At 41.5% G+C, this 17,678-nt stretch overlaps 1 protein-coding gene across 10 annotated transcripts in view; it reads left to right on the plus strand.

Moving 5' to 3' along the window:
* The window catches only part of CHRNA9 (cholinergic receptor nicotinic alpha 9 subunit), a 47,880-nt gene extending 31,891 nt beyond the window's left edge, over window positions 1-15,989 (plus strand). For 7 of the 10 annotated variants that reach the window (XM_068680169.1, XM_068680163.1, XM_068680168.1 and 4 more), the window contains 4 exons: window positions 7,203-7,348; window positions 8,059-8,213; window positions 8,775-9,307; window positions 9,593-15,988. In XM_068680169.1, the coding sequence (XP_068536270.1) occupies window positions 7,203-7,348; window positions 8,059-8,213; window positions 8,775-9,307; window positions 9,593-10,149 (1,391 nt within the window). In that variant the 3' untranslated portion in view covers window positions 10,150-15,988. Of the gene's footprint in view, window positions 1-5,664; window positions 6,097-7,202; window positions 7,349-8,058; window positions 8,214-8,774; window positions 9,308-9,592 lie in introns of those variants that run through there. The other 3 variants (XM_068680173.1, XM_068680171.1, XM_068680172.1) reach the window with 3 other exon arrangements.
* Window positions 15,990-17,678: the final 1,689 nt, after the last annotated feature.

Raw genomic sequence — 17,678 nt, forward strand, 5'->3', positions numbered from 1 at the left:
TGAAGCCAGAGCTGCTTTCTTGGAGGTCAACCTGATTTGCCATATCAGTGACTTAATGAACAATTTTTGGTTAGATGAGTAGAGAGGTCTGTATCTCTTTTCTGTGGGGTCTTCTCTGTTTTCTGCCACTTCTTTCCTGTCAAGCTGCTTTCAAAAGGGACACTTAAGAAATCAATAGTGGTCGTATTAATATTAGTGCAAACCCAGAATAATTTCTCTGAAGGTAGAGTTGCTCTGGGTTTATGCTAGCATTCTTGTGATCAAAACTCACTTTTCAGAAAAGTAGCTAAAAAGGAAAGCCAACAAATTTTCCCAGCCTCAGATGCATCTTGGGAGGAAGCCTGAAGAATGAAAGTATGCACATACTGTAAGAAGCTTCAATAGCTAGAACTTATAAAAAGTTCTTTTCCCTCAGAGATGAGTAGTTAGTGCTTGTCTCATCCTATTTTGAAGTTTGTTATGCGCAAATAAGGCTTTTGTATTGTGGTAATTTAGAGTTTTTTTTCTGAATATATATATAAGTAGGCAACTTTGCAGTAGTTGTAAGCTTGGAAATTAGTTTAATGAGCTTAGAAAACCACTCTTAGAGTGGTTTGTCAAGGGAACTATCTACATTCTCAGTAAAGCAATTTTTTCTTCCTCTAAATCCTGGAAATGTGGAGAAATTCCCTGGGTGGACTGTTATGTATGATTAGATGGAGCTGAAACAATTAGGTAATGCCAAAATTTGTGACAAAAATGTCTGCTTAGTGTCTGTCTAGATGTGTTTTACAGTGTAAGCAAAATTGTGTGCAACACTGGCCAAGTAGCAGGTATGAATACTGCGGTAGCAGTCATGCTGCAATTGGAGTTCTGTTTAGATTGATACATTATGGTCTGGTTTCTTTCTTGACTTTATCTTTGGCATCCTGCCTTTGCAGCCAGCTGCTCTGTATTAGTACACAATATTAATCTTAGCTCTTTGCAGGGAACTTGGATAAGGATACAAATGTTTAGATGTAATTTAGTTTGTGTTGCAAGGTAGATGTGAGCTTACCAGGAAAGCATTTATCTTAGGGGGTGCTAGGGATTGCCTCTATGTGGATTCCCTCATGTATACAATGTTTTTGTACCTCTTTATAAGGATGTTACTTCTGACCCTCCCCTCCACTTTGAATTTTAAAGATAAAATTTACCTCTGAGTTAGCATCTGAAATGATGTCTGCCCTTTAGTCATTTTCAGTAAACTTCTGAGTTTACTCAGTTTTTGTTAAATCCACCCAAGCTGATGGAATTGTGTTTGGGGGATCCTACAGTTGTCATCTGCCTGTACCACAGTACCTGGGGGGCTTCCTTCTACTTCTCAAGGCTGAGTACTCTGTCTTCCATGTCGCAAGAGCAATCAGGCAGAAGATATTTGAGTCTCTCTACACTCTTGTAACTGGGTAAAAAATTTCTATAATAATCCAATTTGGTTTAGAGCATCAGACTGGCTGTCTTTGCGTAGAGCGTAGATCCTGTGATCAGCCACTCAAAGGCATGATCTAAAGCTGGAAGTGACCCCAATGAGAGAGAGCTGTATATAAAATAGCTTTCTGACAGCTAAAGCTATAAAATAGCTTTGTTCTTAACCCTGACAGATACTGAATGCTTTGCAAGGACAGATAAAATACCCTGTCCTGGTGAAAAAGGATGAATGCACGGCAATTTAGATCTTACTAAACAATGCAAGGCTTCTCAGGACAAAAGGTTCCTCTGCTTCATGTGCTGCAAGGTGGTTGGTAGAGCTGTATGTGTAAGTGGACCAAAAATAAAATTTACTTTCAGAAAAAAAAAAAAAAAGACATTTAAATTAGGCTTTTCTGTTTCTGGAAAATGTGGCTAATATTCCACATCATCTCATGACCTAACTTGCTGAACACTTCCTAGTGTATTTCCTATCTTGTGTGTATGACAGAAGAAGAAAATATGAATGAGTATGCTAGTTTCAGGTGGTAGGGGATTTTGAGAGAGAAGGAAGGAGGAAGCAGTAGGTGGGTTGAGAAAATGAGGTGGAGAGAAACATGCTGCATGTAAATGAAGTGCTGTGTTCTGCTTCTCCAGAGCAGGCACGGTAAGGCTGTTCTGCTGGCAAGAAGAGCTGTTGTTACCTGTGCTGTTAGGACTTTGTTTCGTCTAAGGAGAGGAGTCTTGACTCTGAGGAGTTAGTGTGCTGCTTGACCCCATCATAAGATAATATTCTGTAGCAAATGCTGTGAAGAATGTGAACACAACAGCTTCTGGGGAGAAAAATTGGCAGGAAAGCAAGTAGAAGCAGACTGTGAGACACTTCTTACAAACTGTGCTTAGAAACCAATCTGTTCTTCTTTATTGTTCTCTGATGAAGGGATGGATTATAAATGGTGCAGACAGCCTTGAGGCCTGTGATAATACAGTATCTGTAGCTTTTCCAGTTGGAGGCTTAAACTCTTAATGTTTTCCATGCAAAAAAAGGATGAAAATACATTTTTAAAAAAAGTCTGAAAGTGTACATGTCCTCAGCTTCAGGAACAAATAATTATTTAGACAGGAGAGTAAAGGTATCTTTAATTGAAAGAACAAACTTTTAAAATGTTTTTAAACTTCTTTCCTGCTTTGTTTGTGGTTTGTCCAAGATAAATATTTAAAACTGGAAGTTATTAATATGAAAATATCTCCCCCTGACTTTGGTCTGTCCTTAAGGTATATGCAAAGTCAAGCTTACCTTACAAGGCAGTACACTGAATTCATTTTTTTGATGTTTTGATTGCAACCTGTGCTTGTCCATACAACCATCAGAAGTTGCATGGCATGTGAGTGTTATACAGGTTCAGTGTACTGCTGAACGAATGGTACCCTGAATGTAAACATGAAAACAATGTTCTGCTCTGCTTATGGCCCTTACGTGTACCCACAAAGTCAAATGTTTGAATAAAATCATATGCAACTAGGGTTGGATGTTGTGCCTTAACTGATCTCTGCCTCAGCAGAAGCAGCCTCTGCTCTAAATATGGTTTCACATTGTGCAGTTGTTGACAGTGATTTATGTTTGCTCGCACTGAGATCCTCCCGTGACTGGCCTCGGGTGTGTTAGGCAGATCCAAGAGCCAGATTCAGCCATTAAGTAGTTCTGTTCCTTCTGCTTATCTTCTTTAAAAGAACATCTTTTCGTTGTTAATCTTGTATTGAATTTAAGGTAAATAATCAGAGAAATTAATCAAAGTAGATTAAAATGTGATGTGATTTTATGCAATAGATTGTTTGGAGTGTCTGGGTAAACCAGTAGGCTGGCTTAACAGGGCCATCTGCTGGTGGACGCACTCTAAGGAGGGAACTTCGGATTTCACTGGAAGCAAGTCTAGTTTGGGGAGAGGTTAATGACTTGCTTCTGACTTGCAAACATCCGTGACTCTGAAATTATCATTGTAAGCTGCTTTGTACTTGTGTCAGTTCCCGACTCTGTAGCAGAACTTATTACTGTAAAAACAGAGAACTGCTTGAGTATAAATTTATGCTCCATTCAAATGTTAAATGGGATGTTTCATCTGGGAGTTGTATTACCATAGATTAAGCCACAATTTAAAACTATATTGCAAGGAAGCGTGGGTTTGTAGATGAATCTCTCAGATCATTAAATAACAAATAATGTTAATACTCTTTACACAAAATGTCTACTTAAGGGACATTTGGTTTAAAATTACAGATTAAATTTCTTATAAAAAAGCTGAATGGTCTGGTGTACTGATAATTTTTTTTTAACTCTAATATTGAGAAGGCTTCTGGATATTTTTTTTATAAGCACTGCATTTAATGTAGCATCGTAAGTGTCTTTTGTATGCAGGCTCACTGCCTGCATGCCCTGTATGTGGCAACTCCTGGATATATTTGACTGGAAAGTACTGGTTATGATCTATTCATTCACAAGTTTATAATGAATAAAATGAAACCCGTGCATAGGAATAAACTGAGTAATCAACACATGCAAGCATGCCTCATTTTCTTATTTTGAAAACCTGCAATTTTATTTGGAAAGGACACCTTAAAACAAAGGTTCAGGGTTCTTTAATATGTGATTTTGTGTGAGTTTCTGTGTATCAGGCTGTGCTACCCAGCACAGCTGTACTGCAGGTGTAACTGCTCACAGGATTGCCCACAGCCTGTGGCAAAGCAAACTTCATATCGGTTCCTGTGTGCTTATAGCAGCACACTTAAAGCAGTGCCTTGGTCATTCCCTTGTAATTAGTAAGAAGCAGTAGCTGCTTGCTGACAAAAATGATAAACTAGGCTCAAGGTATCACCTGAGAAAGCACTGATGTGACAATATCCCCCCCCAAACTCTTTGTCCCTAACTTTTGTCACCTGACAGCATACACCTTTTTACCCGCAGGAAAAGCCAGTTAACGTGCTGCCTAAGGGCTGCTCTGACCTTCTTGACTTCTAAACTGTTTTCCATTTTTTCCCCCCTTTTGACAAGCAACTGAAGTGAGGGAGATGGATTTCATTACAGGTGCTTTGACTGAAATTACTTAGTGCTTACCCATTGAACTTGGCCATAAATGTCACTGATTTACAGACCCCACTGAAGCGCAGACATTATCCAGCGACTGGTACTTGTACTGCATTTATGTTACAAGCCTTTGCAGGAGGGGGGCTGCAGGGGTGGCCTCTGTGAGCAGAGCCCAGCAGCTCTGCCCCACGTCAGATCAGAGCCAGCTCCAGCTGGCTCCAAAAGGGACCTGCCACTGGCCTGAGCCAAGCCAGAGAGTGACACTGGTTGGGCCTCTGGTGGAGCAGGTTTAAAAAGGTAAAACCTCCACAGTGTTCTTACATAGAAATTGTGCCTGTGAAGGGATCAGTTTCCTTTTAGCCAAGGGAATGCACAAGAGTAAAACAGTATTTTTTGTGTGTATCTGAACTGTTCTGGAACAATTATTTTTTACTTATGGTTCATTCTGCCTTTTCACCTGTCCATTTTAATGATTATTTTTCTACCTGTCCTAATAGGATGGCACTGCAGTATAAGATGAGGGGCAGTGATCTATGGGAAGGAGGAAGTCACCTCCTCTTGTTTGTGAGAAACCTGTAAGGAAATGCCTGCGATGCGAGGGAACTAACTCAGCAACATGAGGAATACAGGCAGAGCTAACAACGAGCTGGCTATCGGGGTAAAGGGAGTCCAGCCGTGGTATTGCTTTACAGTCACACTTCTCTCCTGTGAGTCTTTTTGCTAAAAGCAAAAGCTGTTCCAGTAATTCTGTAATCATTTTTAAACCCTGGTTAAGCTCACCTGGGAAATTGTACTACATTGGGAAGTAGCGTTTTATCTACAGAATCCAGTCCTGCTCCTGATTCCTGTGCCATGGACTGATCACGGAGTTGTCCATGCCAGTGGAAGCTGTAGCTTGCACAGCTGTGTTGTGCTTCTGCAAACCTTGCCTGTGCTGTCAGGCCTGGCAGTTGCTGTAGCTGCATATCTTACACGTGGTGTCACTTCGGTAGGTGGAAACACTTCTGTCCGTATGTGAGCAGGTAGGCTGTGGTTTTTGCTATGTGACACGTTGGATGTGTGGTACTCGGCGTAACCACACCAACTGAGGCAAACCTTACTGCTTTTTTTTTTTTTTTGGTGAGGGTTCATAGGTTCACTGGGCTGGTGTTGAGAAGCTATCGCTGAACATAAAGGCAGTAAAACTTGGCCCAACGAAGAAATGAGAAATGTCCAATCTGTGAAGAAACCAAATCTCACATTTGTAGTGAGAAATGCAATGGAATACAGTTTTCCTGCTGATATCCCATCTGTTTGTTGTCTTGCACAGCGTTAGCTTCAAGGAGGCAGCTCTCAGGTTACGGAGAGAGGGAGGGATCATCAGAGCCCCAGGCAGCTGCAGGAGCTGAGACCATTGCTCCAGGACAGACAGCTGCTGAGGGAGGACCGAGTTGCTCCTAGCTGCTCATCAATGCCACAGCAACTTTGTGTTGCTGTGCAACTTGTGTTTTGTTACACTTTTGGATGGTGAGAAGGTCTAGAAATGAAGAGAAAAATTCCATCCTCCTCTCATGTCTCTATCAGGTTGCTGTTCACAGCCGTGATGCTTCAAGGTGAGAAACACTTTTTGGTAGCTAAGTGTTGTATTGGCATTTATTTTATTCAGGTAGAAGCTGGTGTCCTGATGCATCCTACATGGTTGAGCTCCAGCAATCCGCAATCCCCTTCATCTGCTTTTTTTTTTTTTTTTTTTTTGTTCTTACTGATGCATAGACAAAATGAATGATTGTGTACAACCAGATAGATCCAAATGCTCCTTGTGAAGCTTCAGTTTGTTAGGATTTCTTTTTCATCAGGAAGGTTAACTTTCAATTCTGGTAAGTCCAGGAAGTCACTGTGAGTCACCAAAGAGCAATGTCCTCCATAGCACTTGTTTCCTGTGTTGTGCCAGCTGGCGTTTGCACAAGTCTCATGAAGGTTACTGTCCTTGTCCTTTGCCTGCAGAAATGTGTGAATTTATCTAAAGGTAATGCAGACACTGCCTAGAGAAACGGTAATGCACAAAGCAGTGTGGAACAGCAGAAGTGTGGTAAATCTGAAATTTTACTGGAATACCCATAGGAAGTCTGGATAGCAACGAATACATGGTTTGGGAAAGATGTTAGTCCAAGGATGTGTTCATACCTCGTGTATTTGTCAAATTGTGAAGAAGAGCAACTTAGACTTCATCCAAGTGCTGTATTTATTTATTTATTTATTTTTAAGGGCAGAGGGAGGGTAAATTCTGAATGTAGCATGAAAGTAGCAGTGTTACATTTAAGGAGACATCACAAGCTATTAGCCTGGGAGCAGGTTTGACTTCAGGCTTGGCTTCTAATTTTAGCTTAGCAGATGTGTCACTCTAAGCCAATAATCTCTATGCCTATGAAAGAAATCAGTAAAATAGAGGTAATGACACTCAAAAATGGCAGGAATCTCTGGATAGAGAATTTTTTTTCATCGGGTGTGAAAAGCTAAAGCTAGCTATTCATTTACTACAGGTGAATGCTGTCTTTATTTGAATAACTTCATCGGGTTTACTCTGTTTTTGCACTAAATGATACTCTACAATATGTGAATGATAAATATAGCAAATGCTGTTTGAAGCTATAGAAAAAGGCTATCTTCTGATATTGCTCAGTGCTTAATCTGATGTACTGAACAAAAACGTGTTATCTAGCTGTAGAATCAGCCAAAGGAAAATATGCTCACATGCTGTTCAATGAACTGTTTGAAGACTATTCAAATGCTCTACGACCAGTGGAAGACACAGATAAAGTGCTGAATGTTACCCTTCAGATAACATTGTCCCAAATTAAAGACATGGTGAGTAAAAATGCAGTTCTTTTTTTCTGAATATATGCAGAAGCATGCCAACCGTAAACTTGCTTGGAGTGGGAAAGCAACTTAAATTTTGTTGTGACGACTTCAGTAATGCTTCTTCACAAGGGTCTTGTTCTCTGGTTCTTGATAGAATCTTATCTGATTGCAATGCTAGGACTTCCATTGCATGTCTACAGACATAGCTGCTGAGTTGCGAAGACTTTGTAGTTTTAGTTAGCTGTTTGTATTGTAGCATCCAGGCAATTTTTGCTATTAATAAAAAGAGCAAATGCTTTTTCTAGGAAGCAATTTCTCATAATCTCCCTATTTCAGCCTTTAACTTCTTATAAATTTAGTTCAGCCAGATACATTTTTTAAGGCAAAAGAAAAGTGTCTGGAAGGAGAATGGAAAATCACTTCTGATTTGTGAATCAACAAGCTTTCAGAGAGTTTTGGACTAAATTTTGTTTGGTATTCTGAAGCTGGCAAAAGAAAACTCATGAGATATTAAGAGCCTTAGACAGCTGTGATTAAAGCTTGGGAGGGTGCAGGGAGAAGAACCATCCTTTGAAAAGTGCTGCTGTGGCCTGTTAGTATTCTGGCCGTTCTGAGCATTGCTTTAAAGTTACACAACAAATACTGCCAGCATCTAAGATGTACATTTTTTTTTTTTTTTAAACCATCAGTTAAAAATATTTCTATTTTTTATACAGGATGAAAGGAACCAAATTTTGACAGCTTACTTATGGATTCGACAAAGCTGGTATGATGCATACCTTAAATGGGACAAGGATAAATATGATGGGTTGGATTCTATCAGGATTCCAAGCAATTTGGTCTGGAGACCAGATATTGTCCTATATAACAAGTGAGTGAGGCTGAAGAGAATTAGCTTGAATGTGTGTATGAAGGAGGGGGTAGAAGGAAAATGACCCATGGAGCCTGAACTTTCATCAATACACTTTGCCTTAGGAAGGGATATATTTTTTGTCTTAATATTTGTTTTTGAACATCTGAATATTTAGAAAAAATCCATAGGATCATTTGAATATTGATCCAGCTTCCTTGGTTGCATTGGGAGTTAAACACTTTCCTTCCCCGGTGATCTGAAGTGCTTTCTGTAGAAGCTGCTGGAGAGCTCTACAAGATTGTGTCCACAAGAAGTGGGTATACAAAGGATCTATAACTTGTCTGCTCTCCCAGGCCAGTAATGAACAGCAGATTATCATAATTTTTGAATATCCCACTGTGTCAGTGGATACTGGTACTTGTAAATAATATAGTTAATAGTCAGTTCCTAGTAAAAATCAGTGTAAATAATATGGTTTCAGAAGCATGCCTTTAATGGTGTGAAGAGAGGGTGACTCTCCCCAGCCTACACACTAAGTTGCTGCATGTCATTCCTGACTGTCACTTTTCTGTCTTTTAGGGCAGATGATGACTTCTCAGAACCAGTGAATACTAATGTTGTGTTGAGATATGATGGAAAAATCACTTGGGATGCGCCTGCTATCACAAAGAGCTCATGTGTAGTGGATGTATCTTATTTTCCTTTTGACAGCCAGCAGTGCAACCTTACGTTTGGTTCCTGGACCTATAATGGTAATCAGGTAGACATCATCAATTCTCTTGATAGTGGTGACCTTTCTGACTTCGTAGAAGATGTGGAATGGGAGATTCATGGCATGCCAGCGGTTAAGAATGTAATCACTTACGGCTGCTGCTCTGAGCCTTATCCAGATGTAACATTCACACTGATTTTGAAAAGGAAGTCTTCTTTCTACATATTTAACCTTTTGCTTCCTTGCATTTTGATCTCTTTCCTCGCCCCACTGGGATTCTATCTCCCTGCAGACTCTGGAGAAAAAGTGTCTCTAGGTGTTACAGTTCTTCTTGCCCTGACTGTGTTCCAGCTTATGGTTGCAGAGATCATGCCTCCCTCTGAAAACGTACCTTTAATAGGTGAGCTTTATGTGCTTTAAATGTAGCTTTATATGCTTGAAACATTTTTTACAATGCTTATTCAATAGTCACTCATCTGATAAAGGCATACCAGTAATGAGTGTGAGGTTTTACTTTAATATTTTAATCAATATTCTTATATGGTAATTGTTATCTAAATACAGAGTATCAGGGTGATTAAAATTTGGTTTCACTTGCACTTGTGCTTAGCATTATGTTGTCACATTATTTCTGCACTGATTTTTTAGGGTAGCATCTTTAATATCATTTTATTTTGTGTTCCAGGCAAGTATTACATAGCAACTATGACCATGATCACAGCTTCCACTGCGCTGACAATCATTATCATGAATGTCCATCACTGTGGCTCAGAAGCGAAGCCTGTTCCACAATGGGCCAGGGTGGTTATCTTGGACTACATGTCAAAAATCTTTTTTGTGTATGATGTGGGTGAAAACTGTACAAGTCCGCAAAGAGAGAAGGAGCAAGAACATAAGTTAGAGGGGGATGATGTGTGTCTGGGGGGAGACAAAGAGGTAAGGAGTCAACTTTCCAGTAGAAATGATGACAGTGATCTCAAGGAGAAGCTGAATGGAAATTTGAATAAAAGCTGTGGAGTTCATGGTGAAGATGGTAGGGAGAATGTTAACTGCTGTTCCTGTTACAAAATGCTGATAAAGAATATTGAGTACATTGCTAACTGTGTTCGAGACCATAAAGCAAACCGGGCCAAAGGAATTGAGTGGAAAAAAGTAGCAAAAGTGATGGACAGGTTTTTCATGTGGATTTTTTTTATCATGGTGTTTTTCATGAGTGTGCTGATCATTGGGAAAGCAGCTTAACTGCAGATGAACACATTCATTTTGTAGGTATGAATGTACTGGGTTAGCTCGTTTCAGTGGAGCTGTGGGGTAGGTGTGCTTCTGAGATCTTTGTGTCTTCTGTTCTGTAACAATAAACCAGCTCAGTAGGCTGCAACGGCATGTTGAGACATTGCTCAGCGGATGGCTTTATTAGTGGCTTTCATTGCATTTTAATATGGGAGTGCAGCCCCGATGAGGCTGCTGGATGAGCAGTCTGTGTTCCATCTTAATGAACGGTGGCCACGACTGCAGGCTGATCGGGGAAGCAATGCACTGATGGAGCAGACGGCCTAGCAGGGAGCACTCTATTCAGAGGGCTGCACCTTGTAACTTGGCTGGCCTTTTCTCTCTGCCAGAACAAAAGTGGGGTATTTGTGAGATTGTGACAGTTCCTGGAATTTACTGCTTCATGGCACTGCCCTTTTTTCCTTTTTTAGCTTGCCTAAGTTAGCTTATTTTGTTAAGGGCTTTTTCTGGTTACTGTTCACGTCTGCTCATAGGCTCCACCTGCCTCTATCTTGCTCTCTGGTGTGCCTTTCACTTCTGCTACCAGAGTATACCACTAAATATGACTGTACCTTGATTTTCCTTTTAATCATTTCCTGCTGCTAAATATTGCTCCATTGTTACTACAGGCACAGTAAGCCAGAATGACAGGACTTCTTCCTCACCAAGTCACAGGGCCTCTCCTCCTTTCTCTTCCTTTTGATTCTAACAGTAGGAAGGGCTTCTCATCCTCCCTAGATATTTCATTGCTCTGGACATTTGTTCAAAATGGGCCTTTAAATGTCACTTGTGAGGCTGTTAAAATAGGCTGTGAGTGTCTAGTCTCTGCTCATTGTATTGATCTTGACTAATGCTCACCCCATGTGTCTGTTATCTGGTTTTGAATCACTAAGGTCAGAAGGGACCTCTGGAGACCATCTAGTCCACCCCCCCTGCTCAAGCAGGGTCACCTAGAGCATGTTGCACAGGATCACGTCCAGGTGGGTTTTTTAATATCTCCAGGGGAGCAGACTCCACAACCTCTCTGAGCAACCCCTTCCAGTGTTCTGTCACTCTCACAGTAGAGAAGTGTTTCCCCATATTCAGGTGGACCTTCCTGTGTTTCAGTTTGTGCCTGTTGCTTACCTCTGGGCACCACCAAAGAGCCTGGCCCCATCATCTTGACACCCTTCCCTAAGAAATTTATATGCATTGATGAGATCCCCTCTCAGTCTTCTCTTCTCCAGGCTAATGAGGCCCAGCTTTCTCAGCCTTTCCTCATATGAGAGATGCTTCAGTCCCCTAATCATCTTCACAGCCCTCTGCTGGACTGTCTCCAGAAGCTCCATGTCCCTTTTGTACTGGGGAACCCAGAACTGGACACAATACTCCAGGTGTGGCCTCCCCAGGCCTGTGCAGAGTGGGAGGATCACCTCTCAACCTGCTGGCAACACTTTTCCTAATGCACCCCAGGATACCATTGGCCTTCTTGGCCACAAGGGGACATTGCTGTCTCATGGTTTACCCGCTGTCCACCAGGACTCCCAGTTTTTTTCCTGCAGAGCTGCTTTCCAGCAGGTCATCCCCCAACCTGTACTAGTGCGTGGGGTTATTCCTCTCAGGTGCAGGACCCTGCACTAGCTTTTGTTGAACCTCAGGAGGATCCTCTCTGCCAAACTCTCCAGCCTGGCCAGGTCCCTCTGAATAGCAATGCAGCATTGTGGTGAATCAGCCACTCTTCCTGGTTTTGTATCAGCAGCAAACATGCTGAGAGTGCATCCTTGTCCGTTCATCTGGTTCACTGGTGGGTAAGTTGGATAGGACTGGACCCAGCACAGACCCCTGGGGGACACAGCTACAGGCCTCCAGCTAGACTGTGGACACCCTCACACAACCCTCTGAGCTCTGCCATCCAGCCAGTTCTCAGTCCACCTCACTGTCTGCTCATCTAAATGTACTTAAATTATCAGCTGTCTAAAGGAATGCCAAGGTTGCTTTGCACATTACTTAGCACAAAAGCATGATCTTACAGCACTATCATTAAAGTAGTGCCATAATCAACACGTTCCCTGTTCAACACCTTGCTGCTTAAGTGTACATGAATGTGTTTGCTGACAACACTAAAAAGCCCTCTCCTCTGTGTTAATTTCTTTTAACTCCTCAGACAAAAGTTCCAGAAGATGTCTCATGGTAAAGTGAGAAGCTTAAAAGCCCAGGCATGCCCTTGGCAGATAAATTGCTTTTACAAAGCATCCTGAATTTTGAAACCATGATATACTAGATGCAGTGGGAGAGGCAGAAGGACACTGTAATGGATCCCAGTCAAAAGTTCATGTGATAAAATGAGTTTTCGTAACTGTTGCAGTTAATAGGAGCACACCTGTGAAGCTGTAACTTAAGAGTGAGGAGTCAAAATGGCAAAGCGATGCAGTCGTCGTGCCCAAATTTATTGAAAGAGAGGGATTTGTAGTTATTATTATTATGTAAATGATGCGTTGAATTCTAAATGCCAGGTTTTCTTTTGTGTGGAATAATTAATGCTGTAAGCTTATCTGGATTCTCATACATAATGCAAGCTTTAAAGTCCAGGTTCTAATGTAAAGATAAACTGGGTAGCTAGCCAAGAATAAACTCAGTATGTGGAAAAAGTCTCAAGTGTATTCCCTATATATTATCAGCTTCCAGTCAACTGGGGTAACTTTGAATATCTGCTTTAGAAACCAAGCTGTTCATTCTCCCTGTGCAGAAGAATGGTTGCAGACATTTGCCATGGAGCTCAGGGTTTGACATTTATACTGCCTTGTTTAGGAAACTGATTTGGTCTTTGTTGTGGAAAAAAGATACTGTCCCCAAAGCCTGGGGAGTAAAGTATTTAAAGATAAAGGTAAGGTATTCAGAACATGAGTCTTCATGGTGGAGAAGAAATGGCTAAGGGAGTGTTTGTCCAAGGCTTATGGGTGGTATAAAGAAAATAGAGTTATTGTTTGCTCTCTCTTCTACTTTAGGAACCAGGTGCATCAAATATACTGCGAGGTAGTGGATGGGACTGACTATATACTGTATGAGAAGGCTGAGGAACTCCTTGCAACAGAAACTGAATGCTAAAAGATTGTGTGGATTTAAAGAGCTGGGGGAAAATGGAAGAAAAATCTGTCAGGGTACAACTAAATACAGTCACAAAGAGTTGAAAGCTAGAGCAGTGTTTTTAGGGATTCAATACTGCCTATTCTTCTGTGCTCTTTATCCCATGTTTCAGGAATTCAGGTGTTACGTTATAAGCATGTTTCATCCTATGGTTAACAAAGCTTTGCTCTGATCCTGCCAGAAGTATGGGAAATATCTCAGAGCTGTTTCTCAAGAAATGCAGGAGTTTGGCAAGAACTCCTGATTGTGCAGGTCTGTCCTCATTTGAGAAACAGAAGACCTGTAATTTGATTGTGTAGGAGATGGGAAGGGGAGAGCATGGGGTGAGCGAATTCCTTAATTTCCATTTAAAGCCAGGAAGAATCCATCTATTCTCTCACTTTAAAAATTTCTGTTACCTGTTGAAAATAATGTGGTGACTCTTGTTTTTGTTCTTAAAATCTTCTCATCAACAACAGGATATAAGACTGAAGGTGGCCTCTGTACTTTGTGTGCAACCACCTCTTTTGTACTTGCAGGCAGAGTGAATAACTTAGAGACAGTTTAAAGGAGCAGAGCGAACTGAATATCTCTTTTCTCACCGACTGTGAAGTCCACTAAGAAGTAGTCATTATTTTTTGTAGAGATAAATCCAGTTCAATTGAAGGAATGAGAGAGAGGGAGAGATTCTCCTTTGTGTTTTACAAATTAAAACTTCATTGTGTCCAGATCCCATGCCTGTCAGTGTTCAACAGGCATTTTGACAATGCCCTCATGAATCTGCTTTAGCTTTTGGTTAGCCCTGTGGTGGTTGGACTACATGATCTTTGAAGGTCCCTTCCAACTGCGCTATATTCTCTTTTAAGATCTCCTTTCTGCAGAGTGGCAGTGAACAATTCTGTTTATACGTTGCTTGCAGTAAGGAATAACTGAGATATCGACTGCCCCAGCTCAGGCTCTTTCTTGTCTGTTTCTTTCCAAATCCGTTACAGCATTTAATTCCTAGTCTCTTGTCCTTGGGCCACTGATGATCTGCAAGGCCAACAATGATACGCTGCAATTGTTCCATTAGCTTAATGGAACTGTTTTAACCCATCCTCCCATTTGGCTACACTCAAGGATTTGTGAGACTGAGCTCTAAAAGCTGTCCAGTTCAGTCAGTTGGGAACCATTTGATGGCAGTGGGCAGTGAACACTAAATAATCAAATATACAAATACATTTAAAAAAAGATGAAGGCATATTAACTTACATATTACCTTCTGGGAGCTGTCAGGGGTACAGTGTGTTAAGTTCAGCTACCACAAAGGTGAGTGTCAAGCAGTGCAGCCTGCCTTCTGCTTACCTGGGCTGCAGGGACTGACCTCGCAGCAGGCTAAAGGTGTACTCAGTCATGTATTTTCTTGGTCATGTGGGGTCTTGTGTTCATTTGTCTGCCCACGACAGTGCTGCATCTCCAGCTGAAGTTCCAGCTATTGTGATTGAGAAGACAATCCAGGGATACCTTTGCAACAGGACAATAATATAAATATCCAAATACAACTGTTGGGGGAGATAACAGTTGATGGGGAGCACAGCAGGGTGGAAAACATCGTGGTTTAATTCCAGATGTACAGAACTGTTATGCCTCTGTCTGTTCTTGGGCAATTCTTCAGATTAGAAAGAAAATCTAGTGAACATCTGGAAAGAACAAATCAAGATAAATGGCAGCTGCAGTTTTAAAGAGAAGAGTTTTTCATTCTACTTCCTGAAAATGTTTGTTTTAAATGTGATTCGGTTTAAATGTGATTCAGTACTTCTAAATAACCTACCTAGAACTGTGTTGATTTTTTTTTTTTTTTTTCTGAGTAATGCGTATTGTCTGCCTTCTCTGCCATTCTGAACGTTTATTCTTTGCCAGGATATGTACCTTACAATGTTAGCATATCTACTCACATTTTTTTTTTTCTGTTACAAAAGAACTTGAAACAATTTTTTCAATGCTATTATTTTTATTAGTCTTCACTGCAAATTATTTTATCTATGGTGTTGGGAGTTGCATGGGGACTCTATGCCAAAGACTGGCTTGTGTTCCCTTTGGTCTGTCACTACATTGGTTTGTGTCATTCTAAACGTAGTGACAGAGCTGGCAAAGGAAGAAGAGCATTGGAGCAAAAAATACATATATATTTTTATTGCTTAAATGTAACCCATATGATTGTAGGCAGAGCTTCAGTGAATAAAATGAGTAAATTAGGATTCACTGTATTTGCGTTCTATGTTTTACCACTAATAAAATTTGATTGATAGTGGTCTTAAATACCATGTAATAATAACGTATTCTGTTTCTGTTTGCTCATGCATTCTCCATTAACATGTTTAAGTGCATGTTAGCAGGAAATGACTGAGCCAGTATAATGTGAACAAATAAAGAAAGGCACTGTGATTAATGCATGCATGTATGGTTGTATCGTTAGTGTACCATAGGCAAGTTGTAGGTCTGGCTTCTTCATTCATTCTGTGTTTTTGGTTCTAGCTGAATGTTACCAAGCTGCTCGCTGCATTTCAGTGACAGAGGAGTGGCTGTTAATGTTTTGTTAGTGTTATGCTTGTATGTCCAAGCTTGCAGCAGCTTGTGATGGAAAGGTGGGACCCCCTGAGGAGCCACTATCACCTCACACCATCCCACCCTGCCCCTCTGCATGGTTCCAGCAGGTAAGTGTGTCTAGGGGCCCTCAACTGCACGAAGATTTCTACTCACACCATCTGGAAGGTTGGCTTCTCTGGGGATACCTTAAGTATCCCCAGATACTTAAGGCTGCCCTAAGTTCCCTCTAGCACCCATGTGTATTCAGACCCATTTTCTGTCCAGCTCATGGGCCTTTTCACAGGCACTTGATAGATGTGCTTCCTCTACAAGACACTCGACTTGGTTCAGAGCTGTCCAAATGTGTCATGTGCTGCAGTTGGGCCTATTTTTGTTCAGCATGTTAATGGTTTAGGTGGCTGCCAGTAAGAGGTGAGTGAAACTTGTGTTGCTTTTACCTACTGTTCTTAGCTCAGGGGTCTGGTGTTGAGATAAGGGCCACGCTTCGTGTAGCCACAGCCACCTTCAGGTGCATGGCCTTAGTAGTGCTTTTGAATGCCGTGTTCACTACCCTGCAGAGGTTGTTTGAATTGGATCAAAGAGCATTTCTAAACACCACGGTGAGCATTTCTAAACACCATGGTTCAAAGTGGAATGTGTAGGACGTGCACTCATTTGGCACCACACTGTTGAACCCACACATGACTCTGAGCAGTGCTTTTAGCCAGCAAGCTCTGTCACACCAGGAGCATTACCCTGGGACCCTGTGCTCCTGAGTTGACAGCAGCAAAGCAGCCCAGAGCTCCTGCCCCGTGTGCCTGTTCCTGGTTTGGGATGGCCCCTGCTCTCAGCTGTGTGGGTTCAGCAGTTTTTGAGGCTGAAAATGGCAAGGCTGATGGCAAGGTTAAGAAGAAATGTAAAACAGCTGGGGCCAGCTGGGGTGAGGGGAGGAGAGGTGCAGGGTGACTGTGAAAATGTCTGGGGCCCAGGTGCCTGCCAAAGAAATCAGCACCTTGCAAGAGCTCCTCTTGTGGAGACTTTTCCTCGCCTAACTCCTGAGACCTCTAGAGGTCACACGAGTGCTGTTCTTGCCCGGGCACTTCAAGGCAGCACTAGTGGGCAATTTAAAAAATAAATGATTAAAAAACAAAAAACAACCTCAAAACACCTGCACTTAATCGTAGTTGTTTTCCTTTTTCTCAGAAGCAATAAGTAATGTAGACTTGGTGCCTTGTTAGCATTTCTCCTGCTGATAGCTTTTTATTAAGGTCTAGATAAATGAAGGAATGTATCCTATGGGACAGTGCAAAGGCTGCTGTTCTGAAAGGGCTGTTTCATCTCCTCAGAAGCTATGCTTTAATTTACAGACCCAGGGGCCAGTAGTATTATGAACAGAACTGTCTGGAGGTAGTCTGTTAGTCTTCAGAGTACTGGGGAACAAAGACTTCATGAGCAGTCCAGACCGTGGTCCTACACCTGGTCGGGGCAGTCTGGCATAATGCTGAGACAAAGAGAAAATGCCTGCCGGAGGCATTGGGATCAGGTCAGCAGAGAGAGGTTAACTTACAGTTTCTGGCCAATGTCAAGTAGCCTGGAAAAGCAGGTTTTGGGCAAACAGATTTCTTTCACTGATCTTTCTTGACTGGACTGTCTCACTCTCAGCTCCTCAGTACTTGTCCTTTAGTCCTTATATTTTCTTCTGTGTGTGGAAAGAATCCTGTTATGGTATGGATATGGGCATAGGAATCAACTTTAGCCTTGTGGTACTTTCCCTGCACCCTGTAAACGTGTCTTCTTGAGTTCAGTAATCATAAATGGGGACTGGGTAGGGCAAC

This window comes from Anas acuta, chromosome 4 (assembly GCF_963932015.1).
Source record: "Anas acuta chromosome 4, bAnaAcu1.1, whole genome shotgun sequence".
NCBI lineage: Eukaryota > Metazoa > Chordata > Aves > Anseriformes > Anatidae > Anas > Anas acuta.